Source organism: Pelodiscus sinensis, chromosome 1 (assembly GCF_052426305.1).
Source record: "Pelodiscus sinensis isolate ZL-2025 chromosome 1, ASM5242630v1, whole genome shotgun sequence".
In the NCBI taxonomy this organism is placed as follows: domain Eukaryota; kingdom Metazoa; phylum Chordata; order Testudines; family Trionychidae; genus Pelodiscus; species Pelodiscus sinensis.
Genome location: NC_143052.1, coordinates 61,434,521 through 61,458,120, shown reverse-complemented (window position 1 = coordinate 61,458,120; position 23,600 = coordinate 61,434,521). Strand labels below are relative to the sequence as shown.

The 23,600-nt window shown below is 42.9% G+C and overlaps 1 protein-coding gene across 6 annotated transcripts in view; it reads right to left on the bottom strand.

The window, feature by feature from the left end:
* Window positions 1-23,600, bottom strand: part of MON2 (MON2 regulator of endosome-to-Golgi trafficking) — a 161,699-nt gene that overhangs the window by 92,884 nt on the left and 45,215 nt on the right. For 5 of the 6 annotated variants that reach the window (XM_075930828.2, XM_075930836.2, XM_075930863.2 and 2 more), the window contains 6 exons: window positions 21,510-21,634; window positions 20,673-20,812; window positions 10,677-10,830; window positions 6,863-7,095; window positions 4,292-4,373; window positions 1,131-1,312 (listed from right to left, as the gene is read on the bottom strand). In XM_075930828.2, coding sequence (XP_075786943.1) covers window positions 1,131-1,312; window positions 4,292-4,373; window positions 6,863-7,095; window positions 10,677-10,830; window positions 20,673-20,812; window positions 21,510-21,634 — 916 coding nt within the window. The remainder of the gene's footprint in view (window positions 1-1,130; window positions 1,313-4,291; window positions 4,374-6,862; window positions 7,096-10,676; window positions 10,831-20,672; window positions 20,813-21,509; window positions 21,635-23,600) is intronic. The other variant, XM_075930840.2, reaches the window with a different exon arrangement.

Here is a 23,600-nt window from a genome sequence, read left to right as displayed (position 1 = left end):
AAGGGAAAGGCGCTTCAAGTGAACTCCTCCTTTCACTCCCTGCTAGGTCATAGCAGCCTTTTCCCTGGCCCGTCCAGCCCATCCCTATGGACAAGCACCCCGCACTCCCGACCCACAGGGGAAACAGCGTGCAGGGACAGCACAGAGCCAGAGGGGTACAGGGAACAGTGGGGGGGCACAGGGGTGGCACGGGGAATGGGAGGCACAGAGCCAGAGGGACGCAGGGTGTGGGGTGCGGTGGAGGCACGGGGAACGGGACACGGGGAACGGGAGGGGCAGAGGGATCAGGATCTAGGGGCAGTGCAGGGAACGGGCAGCACAGAGCTGGGGGCAGGGATGGGAGGGAAGCAGGGCAGCGCAGAGCCAGAGAGTTGCAAGGAAGAGGGAGAGCAGGGGGTCCGGGGTACACGGGAGTAGGATGCAGAGGAGGCGTGGGGAACGGGCAGTGCGGAGACAAAGCAGTTCGAAGCGGGTGCAGCGAGCCGGGTGGTCGGCTGGGAGCAGTCTCTCACCGGAGAGGGGGTTGGGGCCACGGCAGGACGGGAGCAGGTGGGGCGGGGCCTGGCTGCACCGCAGCCAAAGCCAAGCTGCTGCGGCCCTTTAAAATCAGCGGGGCCATGTCACGCCAGCGTCCTGGCGTCTGCCGCCATCCCGCCTCTGGCCCCGCCTCCTCGCACCGGAGCTGCACACAGGCAGCCCGGCGCTGAGAATCACTGCACTTCCCTTTTCCCGGAGGCGCTCCACTCCTCCGCCCAGTCGGCGGATCGGATGGGGCCATGTCAGCCGTAGTTTGGGCTTTGGCCAGCCCGTTACGACCGCCCACTGGGCCAGTCCGCCCCTGCACTCGTCAGCTGATAAAATCTACTCGCCGCGGGCGAGTGCATTTGTTGAGCCCTGGTCATGAGTATCAATCTGCAGTATGTGCTTCTCAGTTTTACATAGCACACCAAACATTTTATGCCAGTAGATACTAAATTTATGTTTATAGTCATGTCATAAAAAAGAAAAGTACTCCACATTTGTCAATGTTAAAACTAACCTCAAGTGACATTACATATTCGTTAATGTATGTGTGACATAAGTTTAGATAACTAAATGAATATACAAGAAAAGCTAAATTATACCCTTACATTTGCTGGAGAGAGTTGCAGTTGTGCTGTTCAGTACAGTGAGGGCATAATGAGGAGGCAAAGAGCCTTTGCAAATTGCAGTGATAAAGGCATCTCTTGAAGTTACAAGACCCAGCTTTCCACAAAGCGCAGCCATAGTCATTTCTGCTTTTAAAATATTCTCTGTGGCAGCTTCATCCGTGCTGAAGAGAGTACAGAGCGTTTAATGGAAACTAATCACATAGTCATGATATAGAAATAAGTAACTGATTAGAAGTAAGATGGTAAAAGCCAGCAAGAATTTCATATACAATACTGTCAACACTGAAAACATCAAACAACAAATCTAACCAATTAATACAAACATTTCAGAACTCTAATTCTTATTACACAGCTTTTTTATTCGGAATGATTTAGCATAACAAGTATAGAATGGATGTGCAGAATTATTTTTATTAAATTAGCTTTCTATCATCAGAAGAATGTTTATGAGCTGTCAAGAGGGTTTATGGGAGAAAAATAGCTAATTAAAAATACTGCAAAGACATAGCTACTAGTAAATAAATCCCTCAATAGAAGCAATCACAGCTTTTATCCTTTAAGTGGTATCATTTCACTGTACTGAAAAATTTCAGCTGCTAGTGTAAAAATGACTAAATAAGTAATTATAATGTGAATCTTAATAAACCTAATTTCATTGGGTCCCTATGTGAAATAATTCCAAGGAGGTATGTATAAATGTAAAGATCTCATTCTTCCAATATTTACAAGCCAAACATTTTTCTGTGGAATTTGGATACAAGGTGTTTTTCTTTAAACTTTTAACCACACTTTCAGAGTCTAACCCACTTGCAAGCTAAGTACAAAATAATGCCAGTACTGGTTCAGACCAATGGCGCATGTAGCCTAGTATCTGTCTTCACACAGTGGGCAATGTCAGATGCTAGAAAGATAATGAACAGAAAAGTGCAATTATCCAATGATCCATCCTGTCGTCCACTCCCAGATTCTGGCACCCAGAGACTTAGGATACCCAGAAGATGAAATAACAACCCTGATCATCTTGGCTAATAGCCACTGATGGACCTATCCTCCATGAATTTACCTAATTATATTTTAAACCCTGTTACAGTGGCAGCTAAAGGTTTATATTTTAAGATGTATAAATATTTTACTGAAAAAGATATTGAAAACAAAACAAAAAGTTGGAAGACAAATTGGTACAATGAAATTGAGCAGGATGAAATGGTCCCTAAATATGAAAGGGAATATTCATCTTCAATTTGTGTAGTTTATAAACATTTTTTGAAAAATATGAAATATTAAATAGATGTCATTTAACTCTAGTTATGATCCATCTCATTTTTGCTATTCAGAAAGCACTTTTTTGGAGTTCTTTGGAAAGAAAGGGGAAAATACTTGCACATTGAGGGTACGTCTAGACTACAAGCCTCTTTCAAAAAAAGAGTTCTTTCGAAAAAGCCTCTTTCGAAAGAGATTGTAGACAGCCACAATGGTTTCGAAAAAGCAATCCGCTTTTTCGAAAGAGCATCCAGGGAATCTGGACACTCTCTTCTGAAAAAGCCCTGTTTGTATTCAAGAATGCCTTTTTTCGAAAGAGCTCTTTCGAAAAAAAGGCAATCTTCCTGGTAAAAAACTGCTGCGTTCTTTTGATTTAATTTCTAAAGAACACAACAGCAGTCTAAATGCAGGTGAAGTTTTTTTTTTTTTTTAGAAAAAAAGCCACTTTTTTTGAAAAAACTCAGTAGTCTAGACACACCCTGAGTGGATGTGTCCTGAAATCTGAGTATTTGGGGAGGAATTTTTTAAATAATTTCATCTTATGGCAAAATGTCAGCTTCCTAGATATCTGTCTCATTTAATGCTCCAGTAAAAGAGCTACATTTTAAACAGAATGACAAATTTTTTTTATTGTTAGCAGCTATGGGAGTGACCCCTACTCCTATGGAATCGTGATGTAGCAAAATATGGAGTGCTTTTATAATGGAAAAGCTTTTATACCAAATATCTACACAAGAGAAGCAACAAAAAGAAGATAGGTATTTTGAAATTTGGTCATCTTTTTCAGAGAAAAAAGGGCTCCCCAGTCACCAGGTTAGAATCTTCAGGCAATTTCTTTGACTATTAACTTGACCCTGAATACGTATATTAACGTGATTAACTGATAAAACCTGTGCTTATTGGTTAATCCTAGCACACACACACACACACACACACACACACACACACACACACGCCATCCCCCGCTTGCCTCTATCAGAGGCAGCAAGGGGGAGGTAGGAGTCAGAGCCTGTGGAAAGCCAGCTTTCCTGCTCCCCATACCCGCTGCCTCCCACAGAGGCAGCAATGCAGGGGGGCAGGCAGGAGCTGGTGCTCAGGGGGGCTTAAAAACTGGCTCCCAATGAGCAATGGCTTCTGTGGTGCAGCCTACCCCTCCCCCCTGCTTCACTGCTACCTCTGATAGAGAAGCAGCAGTGTGGGCGGGGGGGGGGGGGTGAAGGAGGCAGGTGGGAATTGATACATGCAGGAAATTGGCTTTAAAGCAGGCTCCCACAGAGCCACCTGCCTTCCCCACCTTCTCAGCGCTGCTGCTTTTAAGATGACTATCCACTCATGCATGCTTCACAGAGCAACCTGCCTGCCACCTTTGTTGCCTCCCACTTAAACTGCAGTGCGGGGGGCAGGGGAGGGAAGAGGGAGCGGAGGGAGCCAGTGCTTGGAAGAGCAAAGCTGCCCCCCATACTGCTGCCTCTCGTGTGTGGGGGGGGGGGGGACAAGGAGGGGAAGGGTGTGAAGTAGACAGTACACATCGGAAGCTGACTTTTAATCTGGCTCTCCACATATGCCAGCTTCAATGGAGCTGCCTGCTTCCCCTACTGCCCATGCTGCTACTTCTGATGGAGAGGCATCAGTGTGGTGATGGGGGGAGGGGAGGAGCGGGGAAGGGAGGCAGGATTGGAATATAATCAATCAGATTATTCCTGTAAGGCCAGACTGCCCTTTCTTAGATCACAATCACCACCACAATCATTCCTTCTCCATTTCCAGTGAATAACTTCTTCCTCTACACCTGCCAACGAGACAGTTCAAAAAATCAGTTTTGGACAGAATGGTGAACATAATCTTTGCTCATCCTTCATAGTTTAACACAAAATGAGTACCTGGCATCAAGAAGAAGTGACAGTGCAGCAAGAAGACCACACCAGCATGCATTCACCATTTCTTCCCAAACAGCTCTGTTAACTTAAAAGAAAAATATGTTATGTACTAATAGATACTGAAAGTTTATTAAATAACTTTTGAAACATATGCACAAATGCTAGCAGTTAATTTTTTTTCAGGTTAATAATGTATAAACCAAAATTACTTTTATATTCTGCTAAATAAAAAAGTAGTCATATTTGAGAAGACTGAAGTGCATACACCATCCATGAAATCATTAAAACTTAAGTAACATGCCAGTTAAGTCATCATTCATTCTCTTGCCTTATGCACTCTGACTTCTTACCTTTTTAACAAATTCCTTTGCATTTTCAACATAACCAACCACAGTGCACACGCCCATTGTACTAAATCACATTCAATGCACAACTTCCACTACACATAGCACTAGATTAAGATATATTATCTACAGAAATACATGCACTGGTACAAAGACAGAGAAAAATATATTTTGAGGTCTTTGAATGGGGGGTAAATTTGCACTCTCCATTCATGGATTTCTAGGCTCCTGGAAGGCTTGTGCCAGATACAGATCTGGTTTGATGGACTTGAGGTTTTATCCACGTTGTTTTTTTCCCCCTTCTCCCTCAACCTTTGGGATGTCATGAGGAGCAGCATGTCAAGTATTCCTGTGAAGCCATGGCAGCAGCACCATGGAGAACTCTAGATTTGTTGATGAGCTGGTCCATTCTAATGACATGCGGACAACTTCCATAGCTGGGAAAGCAGTACCGGGTGTTGACACCTCAGCACTGATCCAAAAGGTACTAATGCCTCAGCTTCTTGGAATATTAGGCAGCAATACTGTTGGAGCCCACTCTTTTTATGCACAGAAAATGGGCTTGTCACCATTCGCTGCACTTATCAACCACGCAACAGCGTAATGATTGGGTTGCCTTCCTGACCTTGCAGGGTTTCTGTGAAACGTAGGGTTGAGAACAAGGAGGAGGGCAGGCAGAAGGTAGTACTGGAGAACAGAACTAACTGGAAGAACTTGTTTTATTGCTGTTTTCTTGAACAGCTAAAATAGTATACAACAAAACAGAAAAACAAGATTGAAAAAGTGGCTCATGTCTGAGATGTATAAGCATGAAACAAAGTGAGCAAATGTATGCGCATGAGGCCATTCAGCTAAGAAACTCAAATATTCTAAAAAAAAAAAAGATCAAAGAGATAATTTTCAAAAGCATGTTCTGTCAAGATATTAAACATGTAACCAACAATTAAATTATTTTGCCCTTAAAAAAGTTAGTATATAATAGGATGTTAAAATGTATGCAATTATGTAATCATGTAACTATTACATGAGGGGGTGTCCGTGCTGCTGCCTCTGTATCAGAAGCAGCAGTGGGAGAAGGCGATAGACAGCTCTGTGGTGCCATCTTTTAAAATACAGAGGCAGCAGCACTGGGAGAAGGGGGGAATGCTGCGCATAACCGTGCACATTAACTGATGGGCCCAGGCTCATCAGTTAACCATGTACAGTAAAACTCCAACAGTCTGGCATCCAATTGTATGGCACTCCTGATAGTCCGGCATCAAAATGACAAGAGCCTAGTGAGTGAGCTTCAGCAAAAAACGAGTCACAAGGCAACAGCAGCAGCAGCTGAACCGAGCGAAAAGGGTAAAAAAGGGTTAAAAATGAAAACATCACAATATACTGTATACAGTATGTACAATAAAAAGGGTTAAGAACACTTTATGTACAGTATATAATGTATACAGTATATATATATAACCATCTTATACTACCTCCTGATAGTACGGCATATCCGATAATCTGGCACCGCGTAGGTCCCAAAGGTTCCGTATTATCGGAAGTCTACAGTAAATGGTTACATTTTCACATCCCTAGTATATAACACTTTGGGTATGTCTAGACTGCATCCCTCTGTCAGCAGAGGGATGCAGATTAGACAGGTCGACTTTGCAAATGAGGCAGGGATTTAAATATTCCACGCCTAATTTGCATAAAAATGGCCACCGTGTTTTGCCAACTCAGGAATTTGTCAGCAAAAAGCAGCAGTCTAGAGGGGATCTGTTTAGAAAGAAAGCCTTTTTCGACAGATCCCTTATGCCTCCTGCAAGGAGGTTTACAGGATCTGTCAAAAAAGGCTTTCTTTCTCAACAGATCCCTCTCTAGACTGCCGCTTTTTGCTGACAAATTCCTGAGTCGGCAAAATGCGGCGGTAATTTTCATGCAAATTAGTCACGGGATATTTAAATCTCTGCCTCATTTGCAATGTCAACCTGCCTAATCTGCATCCCTCTGCCGACAGAGGAATGCAGTCTAGACATACCCTTATAAACTAAATTAATATGAAAGAGAGGTCCTGCTTTTTAATGTCAATGGGAAAGCAATCTTAACTATGGAACTGCAAGGATTCTTCTATAAAACTGCATTTAAGACTTCTAAAATAAACTGAATGTATCTAAAAATTCAGGCATTGAATCCTGAGATTTTATTTCTCTTTTGTTGTACTTAACGTAGTATCTGCATTTTTGTATACCTAGCTCCTTGTCAGTTTGGTCAGATACTGACTGCAAATCTTGCTGCTCCGAAGACTGGGTTGGTGATGAAGTTGTTTCAGTCATGGTTTGATTATCTGTTTCAGCCTGTCCCAACTCTCCTTCAATCATGGTAGTTATACCACGGACAAGATCCAATAAACAGTGGAATGCCACAGACATGGCATAACCTTCAGGAATTGTAGGTGGCTCTACTTTATCCAGCATCTCTAGGCTGAAAGATTAAAAACATTGCAAAAATATTTAACAGAAATACTGATCAAGTAGTTGAAGGAAGGAAGGAAGGAAAGAATAGTAATGAAAATATGAACAAATAAATTGCCAATACTCCCACTACTCACTATTCAATTATCAAGAGGTTCTGAAATAATAACCTAAATAAGTTTTAAAAGGGACAAAAAGATTATTACATCAAATTCACCCAAAGCTAATTAAAATATGACTAAATAAAAGGATTCTAGGATGCTCAGATTATTGTAAATCTATGTCAATAAATATGTTAAAAATTAGTCAAATATTTAAACACATTTCTCTGAATGAATCATTTCATTTTTACTGTATTAAAACAAATCACAGTACCACAAACATATCACTTACAGGTTCCAGGAATTTGAGCAAAGGAGAAGTGATCATTCAAAAAAAAAAAAAAAAAAAAAAAAACCACAAATTAAACAAATTTCAGATAAGTAAGATTATGTCATGTGCGAGTCACTGCTCATCTGTTCCTATGAAGAGTTATTACAGAGGCCCACCACATCTAGATAATATGTTGGAGGGTAACCAATTATTTCTCATCTCTCACTGAAACATGTGTCAGATAACTCCTAGTCACTGCAGCCAAAGATAGAAGGTAGAGGTAGAATAGGAGTCACTTAAAAGAAAAGGTTGCAATTGACTGCCAAGCAAGGGATCTGGATTACACCCCAATGCCTGCAGTACATCAGCCTCTGGCTAAACTATAATACTGTATTTCACAAATATATGTAAACCTTTCAGATTTACTGTACAAAGTTCATGTTTACAGTCGTCACTGTTGGATATCATGTGATCAAAACATCATTATTTATTTTACAGTGGAAGCCTCATTGCCTCTCCTTCCCTTTTACTGTTTGTTCCCCGGCTGACTCAAACCCAACGCAGAGCTGGCCAGCACGGAGGGGGAAGTGAGGGCAGAGAGCAGAAGATGATGTCAGTAGTAAAGCCAGTATAAGGACATACAATGCTGCCCCAGAAACAACCCACTGCCCCCACAACTACTACCTGATACCTCATACAGCTCTCCATCCAATTGTCCTAATTTATCCAGCTGCTCCAGCTCTTAAGACAGGCTCTCGTCTCAGTCACTCACCATTCATACTTCACACAGGAGCAGCTCTGCAATGTGCGTCCCCGCTCTCCAACCCTTGCTTTGCAGAGATGGGGCACAAGAGGAGGGGGACACCCTGACTTCAGCACTTCCATCTTTCCTTCCTGCCCTGGCAAGGTAGGCGGGAGGGGCAGCTGAATACACCCTTCCGGTTGTAAGTATGTGCGCACTGTTTATCAGAGTGGGCCAGACAGAACTTCCGGGTGCATTGAATCCAGCCCATGGTCTGTATTTTGCCCACCCTGCTCTAGATAACACTTAGCTCTGCCTCTCTACAGAGGACTGAACTAGATGACCCACTGAAGTCCCTCCACTCCCACATATCTATAGGCTAAGTTAATAAAACTTAATACCCTTTTCTTTTATCTAGTATATATTTTAGAGTGTGTGCGCCTTTCTGTCTGTGTCCATCCATCCATGAGTCAGTCTGTTCAAAAACTCCTCCTAAATGATAAAAGCTAAACCCACCAAATTTGGTATGCCACTTCTCTTATCATAACTTAAAGCAAGGTACGGGTTTGGTCATACCAGGACAATAGGATGTGCCTAGAATGTGACTGTTTCTCATCAAACGGAAAGGTAGGGCTGGAGAGTTATACTGCCAAAAAGATCACGGGGGGGGGGGGGGGGGGAAGAGAAGAGCAAGCGCTCCAGCCCCAGCAAACAGCTGCCGGAGTTTACAGGAGTACATACACATGGGAGTGAATGGTAGCTGAGTCCTCCCACCCCCAGAACAGACTTCCTAATTAGAAGGTGAGAAATATGTGGGGACTAGAGACTTCCATTAACCCAAGGAATATGGGAGGCACTTGAGATTTCCATTAACCCAAGCAAACCTTATCACTGCCACCCCAAAATTGAGTACTGTCATGGTGTGGGAGAATAGCTGCAGTAGAGAGACTGGGACAAGAGCATGCATCCCTATACAAGTCTGTGACTGTAAACCTGGATTTCCTTTATCTGAGTGTGCACACAGGAGGAAAGAAGGATATCATAGCTAACCCACAGGCTGGGGACAATTTTTATAGTTTTTTTCACATAAGAAAATAAATATGACCATAGTCAGCAGGTGTCGGAGTCAATGAATGGCTCAAAGGGTGAGGGGTGGGATATGGTTGAAACACCAGAAGATGATGAAGATTTTAGCTGCAGACTTCCAAAGAGAGGAGAAAACTGAAGAAAGCAGAAGGCTATACTTGTCACCCAAAGCATAAACCAGGTTTGAAGTGTGTTAACTATGTAGTAAAAACATGCAATCCCTAAGAACAGCAGGGTAAGTTAGACAGCAGTTGCACAGTTAGTCAGTCTCCTTGTTCAAATAGACACAAATTGCTATTACATCTTTAATAATGCTTGGAATGTATTCTTCAAAAACATTCAGAATCTACGATGGCTTGAGAAGAGAACCACTGCATTCATTTCTGAAGATTCAGATAATTTCCTTTAAAAATACCCATTTTATATATGTTATTAGTGTACTTCAATTTTATGGGTTCTAAAACTAAATTAATTTGGAAGAGATGGCACTAAAGCCAGGTTTTCACTACAAATTTTTATTATTACTATGTTCCTCAGGGATTGTGAAAAATCCACACCTCTGAGTGATACAGCTATACCCATTATATTCCATTATAATGACATAATCCACTTCTCATGGACTGGCTAGGTGGATTGGCTAAGCCAATGGGAAAAGCTCTCCTGTTGGCATAGTAGCACCTTCACTGAAACGCTTCAGCAGCAGAGCTATGCCACTGCTTCACTGAAAGTGTGGATCTGCCCTGAGTATTACTGCCACAGGGAACTGGTATTGTTCCAAGATACAGTGGGTTACGACATATCATGCAACTGTAAGATATAGATCCTTAACCTGAAGTATGAAAACTACTGATACATAATGTCTATAATAAAGATCTCATGAGTCATGTCAACTACCTCATATTTTATATCATATGGATTCATATGACACAGTATAGATTAGAATGACAAAATTACACCGAGAGCCAGTATTTTTATTTCTACTAAAATTAAAGATATAAAATTAAAGATAGGAAACAGCATGAAAATTATTTCTCACTGCCTCTAACAATTCTCCTTTGTTATAGAAGAAACCCCCCCCCCCCAAAAGCTACTATTTCGCCGATTCACATTAAAGAATTATTCACTGTATTGAAGTGATGACTAAAGGTGCAGAATTAACACAGCAATGTCATGGCAAAGAACAAATGACGACGAAAATTGGGATCTGAATCCCAATTATACAAAATAGGTCAGATCATCACATAGGCATAAACAAGAAGAGAATTCACAGAAGGACTAAGATCAGCAATGTGATGAATGTTACTGTATCCCAATGCAAGAATAACTATATAATCAACATGCAAATAGCTGCAAAATTTTATTTTCAGAAGTACAGTAATTTTACTACTTACTATGTAGCTTTAGCACTGCCTTGTATTGTTATAGTGAGTATTGGTATCCAGGTGCCCCGATATTCAAATGCAGGTAATACAGTCACACCTCCACCCATTCCCAGCATTCCTGAGTTGGTTTGTGCTGAGGTTGTGCCACCAGATGTATTGCTTGCTATAAATTAAACAAGAACAGAAAATAAAAAATATGCTATTTTAATTAGAAGAAAGAATTCTTTTATGTATTTCATTGTGTGCAGTAATATTCAATGCAAGAACACATGACCAATAAAAATTACTCAATTTTGAGTGCCATCGGCTGGCTACAATGAGGTATGTTTCTTAGTTAAAGGAGCATTGTTAATACCTATGTAAAAGATTTCAAAATAGAAAATATTTTGTATTTCTATATTACCTTCCAAAAAAGAGCTCAAAACATATTTTACAAACATGAACACATTAAAGCTAAAGAGCCCTGTGATACATGTTAGAGTGAAAAGGTGGTTACTGATTTACCATTAAATTGGATAAATATATAAATAGTTTAACACAGTTATTTCATTTTAGCTTTGCACTTATTCCAAATGTAATAACATAGCTAGATAAATAGTAAATATATAATGGCCAAATGCTAGTAACTGGACTACAAGCCCTCAAGAGATCTTGCATTTGTACTTGAATTGCTAGCCCAATGCTGAAGCCCATGCCTCTATACCTCAAGCATGTGTGCCACAAGTGGCACAAGAGCCCATTTCCTGTGGCAAGTGGGATGGGAACTCAGCACTGCCCCTCCCATCTGCAGAGCTGGAAGCCCGTGCTGTGGCTTAAGCCTCAGCCGCACAGCTGTAGGCTGGAGCAAGAGCTCCAGCTTCCTGCTGGGGGGAGTATGGGAGAGGCACATGTGTCCCTCTAGGGCTGCCCCTGCCTGGCCGTGCAGCTTGTGGGAGCTAAGGGGTTAACTCCCCTCCTGGCTACAGGCTTCCTACTCACCAAACCCCAGATAATTTAACTTATTTACATATGATTACCTAACTTTTCTCAGTGGAAGCTCAATAATCCCCATAGAATAAAAATGATGTACATCAGGATTAGGAAAGCATCCGTGCTTATCTGAAATTTTCTTTTGAGTAGTAAGTCTCTCCATTACAATGTGTCCATCAACCTGGTAGCCTAACCAGACCTATCAGTCAGTGGTGGCAGGGGAATATCCTTCCCCATGCAGTTCCCTCTGATTGAAACAAATTCTACTGACAAAATTATTCCCATCTACTTGGGTAATTTATAGATCCATAATTATATTTTGAGGAAAATGTACAACAAAATAAGCCTGAATTTGGATATCCATTTACATCTGTATTCTGGATGATAACATTTGTCTTTGAGTGAACTGCATCTGTGGATCTTATTGGCTGAAGAATGGAAGTTTTCAGGTAAGCACAAATACATTTTCTTATTCTTCACTTTGCTATAGTCCCAGATATCTTACAATCAGATTTGTATAACAATGTGCCACTTATCTACGTAGAAAGGTCTGTCCTTTAAATACGGACTGCCAAAAAGAGGTAAATTGCATATCCTCTATCTTCATTGGGCAATGAGGTATGGAGAAAACTTTTGCCAAAAATATCATTGGCTAAAGACTGCACCACCAATATGTAGAATATGGTGAATGAATTTATTAAAGGATACATGGCCACCTAGCAGACCGAATAACAGGGAACAGATTTTTCTGCCCTGAATTTGTCAATGCTTCTATGGACTTGACTTTGTTGCTTGATAGAAGGAGGAATAATTTACTTCAAGGAGTATTATGACAGTTCACAGAGGTTCAACTAGAATAGTGCTCTGAAGGCTGGAATTAGGTTCTAGCATTCATCAGAGCACCAATTTCAGATTAGGCTTCCTGGGAGTCATTTAAATTGCTGTGCAACAACTGAGAGCATTTGCACTTCAACTCAACACGGTAGATTTGTTCAGGCTAACACATTCAAAGAGTTAGGAAGGCAGGGTAGGTCCCAGTGGCCCAACGGGTAAGGCAACACCCTCCAAAGCCTGAGACTGTGGGTTTGATTCCCAACCCTGATCTTCCCCCCTCCAGCCTCGAGAGCATCCACCACCTTAACATCCTAGATTGGTTCAGGATAACACCTTCAAAGTAAAAAAAAAAAAAAAAAAAAAAAAAGGTATAAAGACTAACAAAACATCTAGATGGTATCATGAGCTTTCGTGGGCAAAACCCACTTCTTCTGATGATACTGAAGAAGTGGGTTTTCCCCATGAAAGCTCATGATACCAACTACATGTTTTGTTAGTCTTTAAGTTGCTCCTATACCAACATTTTCCAAATTATGGGCTGCGAAAATATACCAGGCCTCAGCGTGGCTGTTGGGGTGTTCTGGGCTCCAAGCATGCCTGTGCGGTGCCGCGTCCCCGAGGCCTGGCCCGGGCTGGGCGGAGGATGCAGCTGGGAGTTCCAGCCTCCCAGCGGGCCTGTGCGGCACTGCGACCCCGAGCCCTGGCCTGAACAGACGATGCGGCTGGGAGTTCTGGGTTCCTGGACTGCCCATGTGGTGCCGTGTCCCCAAGCCCTGGGCCGGGATGGATGGAGGATGCAGCGGGGGTTTCTGGATGACGGTGGTCTCCCTGGGTGAGTGGCGGACTGCTTCTTATGGGAATTCAGTGGCTCCTTCAGGGGGCGGGCTCTCTGCAGGGTCAGCACAGAGCCGGGGAGCGCAGGCCACCTGGCAAGGGCAGAGAGAAAGAGCTTCGTCTCCCCGGAAGCATGGGTATTTTCATGCAACCAAGCCTGTGTCATTGGTTTTCTTGTCACGTGATACAGCAGCCTCAGCTTGTTTCTGCACAGTGGGACAACGTGCACGTCCTCTTAGGTTAACTGCTTAAGCTTTCTTCATTTATTTCCAATAACATAACCTCTCATTTTCATCTTCAATATGGATAAATGGCTGAAGAATGTGAATGGAAATACAACTAAAAAATGTTTGAATGATGTGCAGCCTAGTACAAGTGAGAATAAGAAGATAAGAACTCCTTGGACCCGCAATTATTCTGATGAGTATTTGAAATTTGGTTTTATAAGTGGTGATAGTGATAATCACTTGCCATTATGCCTAATCTGTGTCTCAGAACTATCCAACGAGTACATGAAACCATCAACTGAAATGCCACTTGGAATGCAAACATCCAGAATACGCGAGTAAGCCCATAGATTTTTTCATAAATAAGAGAAATGAATTAGCTTTTGCGTAAAAAGCATGAAAAGTGCACTTTCTATGGGCTCTTCAAATGAAAACTTTGTGTTGGCTGCATATGAAGTTTCAAAACTAATAGCCAAGACAGGTTACTCTCATGCTGTTGATGAAAGGTTAATACTTCCTGCATTGAATATTATTACACCCCGTATTTATGGAGCAAAAAAGGGAAATCAGTTGGGTTCTCTGTCTTTATCCAACAATACAGTGAAACGTGGAATTGAAGAAATGGCGAAAAATATTGAAGAAATGCTCATTCATCGAATACAGAAGAGTCATTTTTTTGCATTACAAGTGGATGAAAGAACTGATATAGCTAATGATGCCAATTTGATGTGTTTTGTTAGATATGATTATGAAAGCTCCATTTAAGAAGATCTCTTATTCTGTAAATCACTTCCAACAAGAACAACGGCTGCTGAAATTTTTAAGCTAATCAATGATTTTATTATTCAAAGCAATATTGACTGGAAAAAGTGTGTTGGACTGAGCAGTGATGGGGCTCAAGCAATGATAGGGTCTCACACTGGGCTTGTCCCGCGGATTCGAGCTGTAGCGCCTGACTGTGTATGGGTGCACTGTAGTATTCACAGAGAAGCATTAGCTGTGAAAACTATGCCATCACTTTTGAGTTTCACTCTTCAAGAATGTGTGAAGTTTATAAATTATATAAAATCTCATCCTTTGAATTCCAAAATCTTAACTGCTTTGTGCAACGAATTAGGAAGTGAACATGAGCATCATTAACTACACTGTGAGGTTCGATGGCTGTCGAAAGGAAACATTTTGAAACGACTCTTCGAAATGAAGGATGAAGTTTTATTGTTTTTGGAGCGACACCCTCCATCAGCAAAAGATGTTATATTTACATTTAAAGACAGGTTTCATGAATTTGATTGGTTAACAATGGTGGCTTACTTATGAGACATATTTTGTCTTTTAAATGATTTAAGTTTGAATTTACAAGGCACTAAAATTAATATTTTCAAAGTTCACAAAAAAGTTGAGGAAACAATTAAAAAACTTCATTTATGGGCATAGCGAGTTAACAAGAGAAACTTTAAGTCTTTTCGTACTTTAACTGAATTACAAGAAAAATATGCTGAAACTAATATCTCCGATGCGATTTCTGCAGCAATCCAAGAACACCTCTTGGGGCTAACATCAAGTTTAAATGAATATTTTCCTCCAATTGACTCCAGTAAAATGTGGATTAAGAACCCGTTTACTGTTGACACTGAAAATGAAGAAATACTACAACTGAGTGCATCAGAAGTGGATTCATTAATTGAACTTTCCTGTGACTCTGCCTTAAAAGAGAACTTTGATAAACTCTCCTTGATTGATTTTTGGTTGAGCTGTAGAAATGAATATTCACATTTATCTGAGAAAGCAGTCAAATTCTTAATGCCTTTCGTCATGACATATAAGTGTGAAACTAGTTTCTCATTTTTGGTTTTCTTCAAAAATAAATATAGAAATAGATTGAATGTTGAACTAGATTTGAGGATAAAACTTTCTTCTTTTGCTCCTGACAAAGTTGATATGTGATGAAAAACAAGATCACCCTTCCCATTAGTTCTCTTTTTAATTACTTAAAAGCTATAAAGTGCACACAAATGACTTACATTCAACTCATTCAATTATAAATAAACTTTACAACTGTTAAAATTCTACTGATTAAATTGTAATTAAGATTTATGTTATGTACGGTTATTATTGTGAATAAATAATACACAGTGAAAATGTATTCATTTTTCATTCTTTTTTTAATATGCATTTATATTTTTGGGCAGCAAAAAAACAGTACTAAAAAAAATGGGTTCCAACTAAAGTAAAAAGTTTGGGAAACTCTGGTCTAGCCAGCTTTCTATCACCCCTGCCTCTACGATGGGTAAAATCAGGGCATGGACCCTAAGGAGGTATTCTAGGGGCGTTCCTATTCGTATATGAACGCCTCTGGGTGGCAGGTGTGTGTAGGCCCAAGGACTATAATATGGCTCTCGTGTGCTTCAGGCCGTGGAACTGCTGGTCAGTTTGCTCAGAGAAGAGCAATGTGCCTTCGAAAGGGAGGTCCTGCAAGGTGTTTTGGACTTCTAGAGGCACTCTGGAGACCTGGAGCCACGACGCAGGACCACTCCAGTGGCCATGACTTGAGAAGCCACATCAGCCACATCAAGTGCTGCTTGTAGTGCCATTCAAGAAATTACTCTCCCCCCCTCCTGAAGGGCCTTATACTCTGCACAGGAGTCTCTGAGGAGCAAGTCTGTAAACTTGTCCATTGACGCCCAGGTGTTGTAGGAGTATCTGGACAGAAAAACTTGTTGGTTGGCAATTCGGTATTGGATGCCCCCAGATGTGTAGACTTTTCTGCCCAGTAAGTCGGTCTTTTTAGCCTCCCTGTTCTTAGGGGTGGCCACGGGCTGTTCCTGCCTCTCCCTCTGGTTGACTGCCTGAACTACTAAAGAACTCGGGGGAGGGTTGGAGAAGAGGTGTTCATTACCCTCTTGAGGGTCAAAATACCTCCGTTCCGCATGCTTATCAGTGGGTGGGTTGGATGCCGGGGTTTGCCGCAAGGCTGCTGAGTTCTTGGCTACTGTCTTGTTGATCGGCAACGCCACGCTGGAGGGAGTGTCTGCGAGCAAGATGTCGACAGTTGGGTCCGAGTCCTCAGAGACCTTGTCTGTCTGGACTCTGAGACTTTGGGCCATGCGGTGAAAGAGGTCTTGGTGGGTCCTGGCATCCATGGAGGGCATGAAGGGAGCAGAGATGGCCAGAGCCTCGTCTGGGGAGGACGACAATGACCCCTTTTCCATATTGCCCACGGGGGAATCTGTACGGCCTGGATCGTCCAAAGTGGCCACGGAGGGGGGGAGGAGAGGTTGGCTCACCAGAGCCACGCTCTCCCCTGCGCCTGGGGACAACTGGTCCGGAGGTAGCGAGTGGGCCGACGTGGGGGACTGGACCAAAGGAGTCGCTGATGGAGGGACTCATGGACCTGACGTGACAGAAGCCGGTCTAGGAGGGTTCATATCCTGGCCCTGATGGTAAGCCCAGGGGGTCCAAAAAGGCCACTGTCCGGGTGGCTGGGGTGGCCACATCTGCTGGACCATCGGTACAGGAATCGGCTGAGCCCACTGTTGTTGGTACCGATGTGGAGAAGTACAGTGCCAGGAGCGGTGCCGTGAATGGAACCAAGAGCCTCGTAAAGACCATGCAGAGTCCGTGTCGGAGGAATACTCCAACGCGGACCATGGCGGTGCCGAGGCCGATGTTGATTGTCCTGTGGTGTGCCAAGACATGGCTTCTGGCTTGCCATGGTGCCGAGGAGGAGGCATGGCCAAGACGAGGTCCCTCACAGTAGGTGTCACTGTGCTGGGGGCCGGTAGCGGTGCCTGTCGGGTAATCCGTGTCGCGTCCTGGTCCGGATCCAGTGTCAATGCCACTGGTGTGACAGTAGCCAGTGCCAGGGGAGGTGTGCCACATGGCTAGGGCTCGACAAATTATACAATCTACTCGCCTGTGGTGAGTAGATTTCAGTCACGCGCCCCATTCATTCGTGGCGCATGTATGTGCAATGCGTCTCTTGCGCATGTGCAGTACAGGGCTGGGGAGCAGTTTTCACCGCCGTTTATCAAGCCCTGCACATAGCTGTGCCACACCTCGTGCATTGTTTCACCAGGCACCCTGGTGGGGAGCGGTACCGGGCAATCCCGTGCTGTCTTGAGGGTACCAGAGTGGGCGGAGGGGAGGGAGAAGAGTCTATAAGGACCCTTGCTGCCTCCAAAGCCTCTGGGTGATCCTCTGAAGGACTCACATCCCTCCGGTGGGAGGAGTAGTCACCCGGCCTCAAAGGTCCGGGCTCCAGACTGGCTGACGCTGCGTGCCTCACTGTAGAGCGCACGGAGAGCCTGGACTGACCCCTATTAAGCCTCTTCTTCCGTATCAGTACTGGCGATTGGGAGCAACATCTGGCCCTGTGCAGTACCGGGGAGGCACAGTGCGCAGAGCTGTCATGCACCCAGTGTTGGAGCTTGCTGCTGAGTCCGGTGCTGGTGCCGGCTGGAGTGCCGCCTCCATCAGGAGCACCTTGAGCCACAACTTGCATTCTCGTTTGGTTCTGGGCTTAAATGCCTTATAAATCTTGCACGCATCTGTAATGTGCGATTCTACCAGGCACTTAAAACTCGATGAGTATGGATCACCATATAGCATAGAGCATAGACTTGTTGCACTTCTTGCAGGGCTTAAAGCCTTGCAGGCCAGGCATGCCCTGCCATGGGCACACGGCATGTCACGGCAGGGTAAAAAGCAAACTACAAATGAAAGTCTTTAACTAAATTAACAGGTACTTAACAAAAGTTTGCTAACAAAGGAGAAGAACAGTGAAAAGAACGACTCAAAGACGAGTCGAGGGTTGTTCCAACAACCTTCACAGTGGTAAGAAGGAACTGAGTGGGTGAGGGGGCCAAGAAGGGGTATATATGGGCCGATATTGCAGCGCCACTCCAGGGGGCTCCCTGCCGGCCCTAAGGGTACTGCTGAGGGAAAAGTCTCCGACGGCAAGTGCATGCTGCACGCACACACCTATATTGGAATGCACATGAGCAATCACTCAGAAGAATGTACATTTCAAAGCAGGCACCCACGTGCAGCCCGGAGTCAGCATCAATTAACCACATTTTTAACATCCCTAATAGGCAGCGAGAGGAGGGGGGGGGAAGCAACTACTCTTCGGTCCGATAAGCTTATGCTTATCGGATGGAGGACTATTCACTTACCGCCGTGTCTGCATACAGAAGTGAGAAGTGTAAATCTACTTTTCTGATTACTGCTCTACTACCCCCAGCTAATCACAGTTTCCCATTGTAGAACCGAGACAGATGAGAAGAGAAAGTTACTTGACTTGTGTAATAACAATGGCTCTTCAAGATGTGTCCCACTGTTAGTGCTCCACCAGAGGCATATCTGCACCCTTGCGCCTCTAATGAGAGATTTTAAGTAACAGTGTTGGTTCAGCTAGCACATGTGCTGTCCCTCCCAAGTGGTCTGCCTCAAGACTATCCAGCAATGCACAGGTGAACCCCCTCCCTCCCCTCTCCCAGTTCTTCCTCTGCTTCAGAGCTCCATATTGAGAACTCCAAAGTAGAGGGAGAAGGGTTTGGATAGCCTTTGAGACAGTATTCAGGAGCCTCTGGATGTTTCCACAAACAAAATGAAGGGCTAAGAGGATTTCCTAAAGTCATTAATCCTGTCCAAATAGAATGCTAGTGTGATTCTAACATGTAGTATATGCAGAATCACTTCTCTGTTGTTGTGATGTGGGTTTGTGGGGAAAAGACAGGGAGCTGGATCTGCTGGCTCATATGGAAAGTGGAAGCAACTTTAGGGAAAAATTGGGAAGTGAGCTTACAAGTGATTTTGTCTTAAAAAAACCCCCATGAAATACCACAAATTCTCATCAATGCCACGACGTCTATGTACCTAGCTGAGGTGATGGCAATTAGAAAAACTGTCCTCATGGATAGGAGTCAGAGTAAGTTGCAATGAGTTCAACGGGAGGCCTAGACACCTCTAAGAAGTAAGTTAAGATTCCAGGTTGGCGTGAGTAGTGCCACACGCAGGAAGAGATTTCCAATGCCTTAAGGAAGCTACATCAGTAGATGAAAACTAACTTTGCAGCGGAAAGCCATTAGTAACATAAAGGGTACCTTAAGGAAGCAGAGTGAGAGCTTTGACTTTTTGAGGTTTATCACATAAGTCTAAAATCAGAGGAAGGAAGGGCATGAATGAGTCTGTGTATTTAGAATTACACCAAATTTGGAATCATTTCCTTTTTTGTAGGTAAGAATGTCAAGTGGTTGACTTCCACCTGTGTAGCATCACAGACATATGAGCGGCTGCAAATACCTCAGAAGGAGAAGTAAAGTAGAAAGGAAAAAAGTCTCCCCAAAGACAAAATGTGTCCTGGGAAACAACTGGGAATTTGACAATTTGGGCCAAACTTCTGATAGCCAGAAATTTTAACTGAAGTTTTCTATTTCCCTTAGAAAAGCGCTACAGCTCAGGAAGTGGGGATAGGGAGTGTCCTGGCTAACACAGAAAAGTAAGTTAAAACTGCAATGAATGTCATGTATCAGGACATTCCCCTGTTGACAGAGACTGACATGTCTCATCCTACTGCCAAGTACAAACAGAATGACCTAACCCAGGGGTGGTCAACCTGTTACAGACGAAGAGCCAAAATAGTGGTGGATACAGTGCAAAGAGTCAAGGGAAATAAGCTGTTGAGAAAAACAAAACAAAAAACCGCTGCCCCTTTAAAAGCCGCGTGGGGCCCAAGCAGGCTTCTGTCCGCCGCAGTGTCGGATCTCACTGCGCCAAGAGGCGCCCTGCCCAGACAAAGAAAATAAGGTCAGAATAGGGGACCGTGAGAAGAGCCGCGGGTGCTGCAATTTTTCCTTTAAAGAGCCGCATGCGGCTCGCGAGCCGAAGATTGGCCACCCCATACCTAACCTTTGCAACATGCTTTTAGACCATAACACAACCAGAAATAAAGGCATATAGAGAAATCTGAACAACACTACACTTTTCTGGGTTCAAACTAGTTTCTCACTTTCACAAGAAATACATTTATACTGAGAATTGTATCAAATAAGCAAATCTCATATGCACAAATAATTTGTTAACTATTTTAAGAAATTATTATGACATTATTTGAAATAAAAAAATGCAGACAAGCTTTTACCAGTTTGGGTTATTGCAGTTGATGTGTTTCCTGTGCTTGGTACAAGAAACAGCGACTGAATGAATGATCCCAGTGCATTTACAATATCACGGAAAACCTTGGTAGAGTGCGGTTTCATATCATAGGACTGACAAAAGGACCTGTAAAATGTTTTAAAATATTTTTGAGCATATAGTCAATGAATTAATGAGTAAAAAGTACATTGTTAAAGCCACCTATTTAAATTAGCATGCAGGTATGGTATGGGCAATGCTTATATGTTGAGCTTATAACATTTTTAAATTTTGGAAAAAAAACTCAAGTTTCAAAGCACTGAATTGAGGCAGGGAACCTCCGGTCCATGGGCCACATAAGTTTCATTAGCATTAGCCACTGGCAGGCTGCCAGACAGTATGTTTACCTGAATGCCACAGGCACAGTGCCTCAGCTCCTTGTGGCCATGGTTCCCTTTCTTGGCAAATCAGACCTACCAGAAGTGGTGGCCTAGCCCATGCGACTTCCTGCTGCTCCTATTAGCTGTGAACAGCTGTGAGCAGCTATTTCTGCAGACGCTCAGGTGAACAAATCGCCTGGCAGCCCACCATCAGCTAACCCTGACAAACCATGTGCGGTCAGCAGAGGTTCTCCACTCCTGCATTAAACCAAACAAGTCTATTAATAATGACTTGATGCCCAACGGTCAATAAACATTCCCCTGTACTTCAACAACACTTCATCCTGCAAATTGTATTGCTTTTAAGTACCTAAAAACTTAGCACAAGTATTTTAAACCTTTTTTTTTTTGCTACAAATATATTTTCAATTAATACATAAAGTAAAATATGGCATAAATATTACCTTAACAACTGAGGCTGCACACAAAGCCTGTGGATAGATTCCACTGCAACAGCTCTTAGCCACTGTGGTTTGTCTGCGTCCAGAAACTTCACTAGCAGTGACAGAAAGATCTCACATTCTGTTACCTGAAAGAAATGGGCTATAGTCATAAAAAGAAAAAAAAATGTACAGCCGGTCCCCAAGTTGTGAACGGTCGAGTTATGATTGTTTGCATTTACGACCAAAGCTCCCATGGAGCAGTCGTAAAGGCGGTCCCCGAGTTACGAATGCAACCCACGCTTACGAACAGCGCGGTCGCTATGTAACACAATGGGGTCCAAGTTACGAACAGATCGAGTTACAGCCAAGTGTTTTCTCCGTAACTCATTCGTAATTCGGGGAAAGACTGTATTATATCATCCCTAAGCTTGTATTATAGCAGCAAATGCCAGTATCTCTTGCACATATAGAGTTATTCTGTTTAGCTTAGGGTTTATAATTCCTGTAAGCAAGTTTTAAAAAATCCTTTCCCCTGCCAATCCTCGCACACACCCCACAAATCATCACACAAGTATTGATTTATGAAGCATATACTGTGCATCCAAAGGCTTTAAAAGGATTTAAACACTTTACAGCAATTTCTAAACAAGTTTTAAAAAATACTAAAGAACAAGCCCATATTAGTTTGGCTTATCTAAAGGCAGAGAAGTAAGCAGTAGCTGAAGGTTAATCATTAGAGTGAAAAAACAGGGTTTCATACTACAAATAGCTTTAACAGGCATCAAAATCATGGGTGGAGCCTGGCTGGCAATCCAGACCTCATCCCCCAGCCCGCCATCCCACTGTGGGGCTAGAGCACACAACATCTACTTGCCTGGGGGGTCAGCAGCCCCCAACCCAAAAAGGTTCCTCACACCAATCTAAATGCTTGTGCTTCTAACCAGTTTGAAATGTACAAATCAGAAAGCCTCCCACTGAACTATTAACACTTACAGAAGAAACAACTGCTGTCAAGCCAAAAGATATGGAATTGAGCTTTAAATTAAGAATCAAGATAAAATAGCTATTCAAGACCTTTATGGTAATAAAAAATATGTATTGGAAGGTAGTTAATGATCCAACTCTTTTTAAAATTTATTTCAACCATTCTTGAAAAATGTGGGTGCAACAGAAATGGTTATAGTTACCTAACATCTTACAACTACTGTCTAAAAATAAAAGGAAGGAACAAGTGAGAACAAAATGGAATACACCATCATTTTCCCCAGATCTGAAGTCTTGTTCTTACATGTCTTATCTGCAAACTAAATTACTTGTATCTCATTAGATATGTCAAATATCAGACACTGAATGGCACACAATGTTCACAATCTCTGAAACTGGCAGGTCATGGGAAAATATTCAGAAAAATAGTTTAGTGGAATTTAAAGAAGGACATATATGAGAATATGAACCAGCAAATAGTCAATGCAAAAATGCATTTACCCGATACTTAACATCCTTAGTTGGGGAAGGGAGGGCTCAGAAAAAAAAATTGAGAAGCTCTGCTCTAAAACAGAGATGGGGAACTTACAGCCTACAGCACATCCCTGTGGCTCGTGCCACTTCCTGCGGCTTCCGTTGGCTGGGGACGGAGAACCATAGCCAGTGGGAGCAATTGAGGGCCATGCCTGCAGATGGTCAATGTCAGCAAAATGTCTAGCAGCATGCCAATGGATTACTCTGATGGGCCAAGTTGGCCAGCAAGCTGTAGTTTGCCCACGACAGCACTAGAGGGAGACTGTTCTAAATTACTATAGATAATTCTCTCCCAGGTGTTTAGCTGATGGTTCTTGCTCATATGCTCAGGGTCTAACTGGTTGCATATTGGGAGGTGAGAAAGAATTATTCCCCAGGTCACATAGGAACATACCCTCAGAGGGAAACAGGGAGTTCACTTTCCTCTGTAATATGGGACAAAGGTCACTTGCTGGTTTGAACTAGAGTAAATTGTAGATTCTCTATAACTAAATTCTTTAAATCTAGATTTGAGGGCTTCAGAAACTCAATCAGAGTTTAAAGGTCCACTACAGGAATAGATGGGAGAGGAGGTGTGCAGAAGGTCAAACTAGA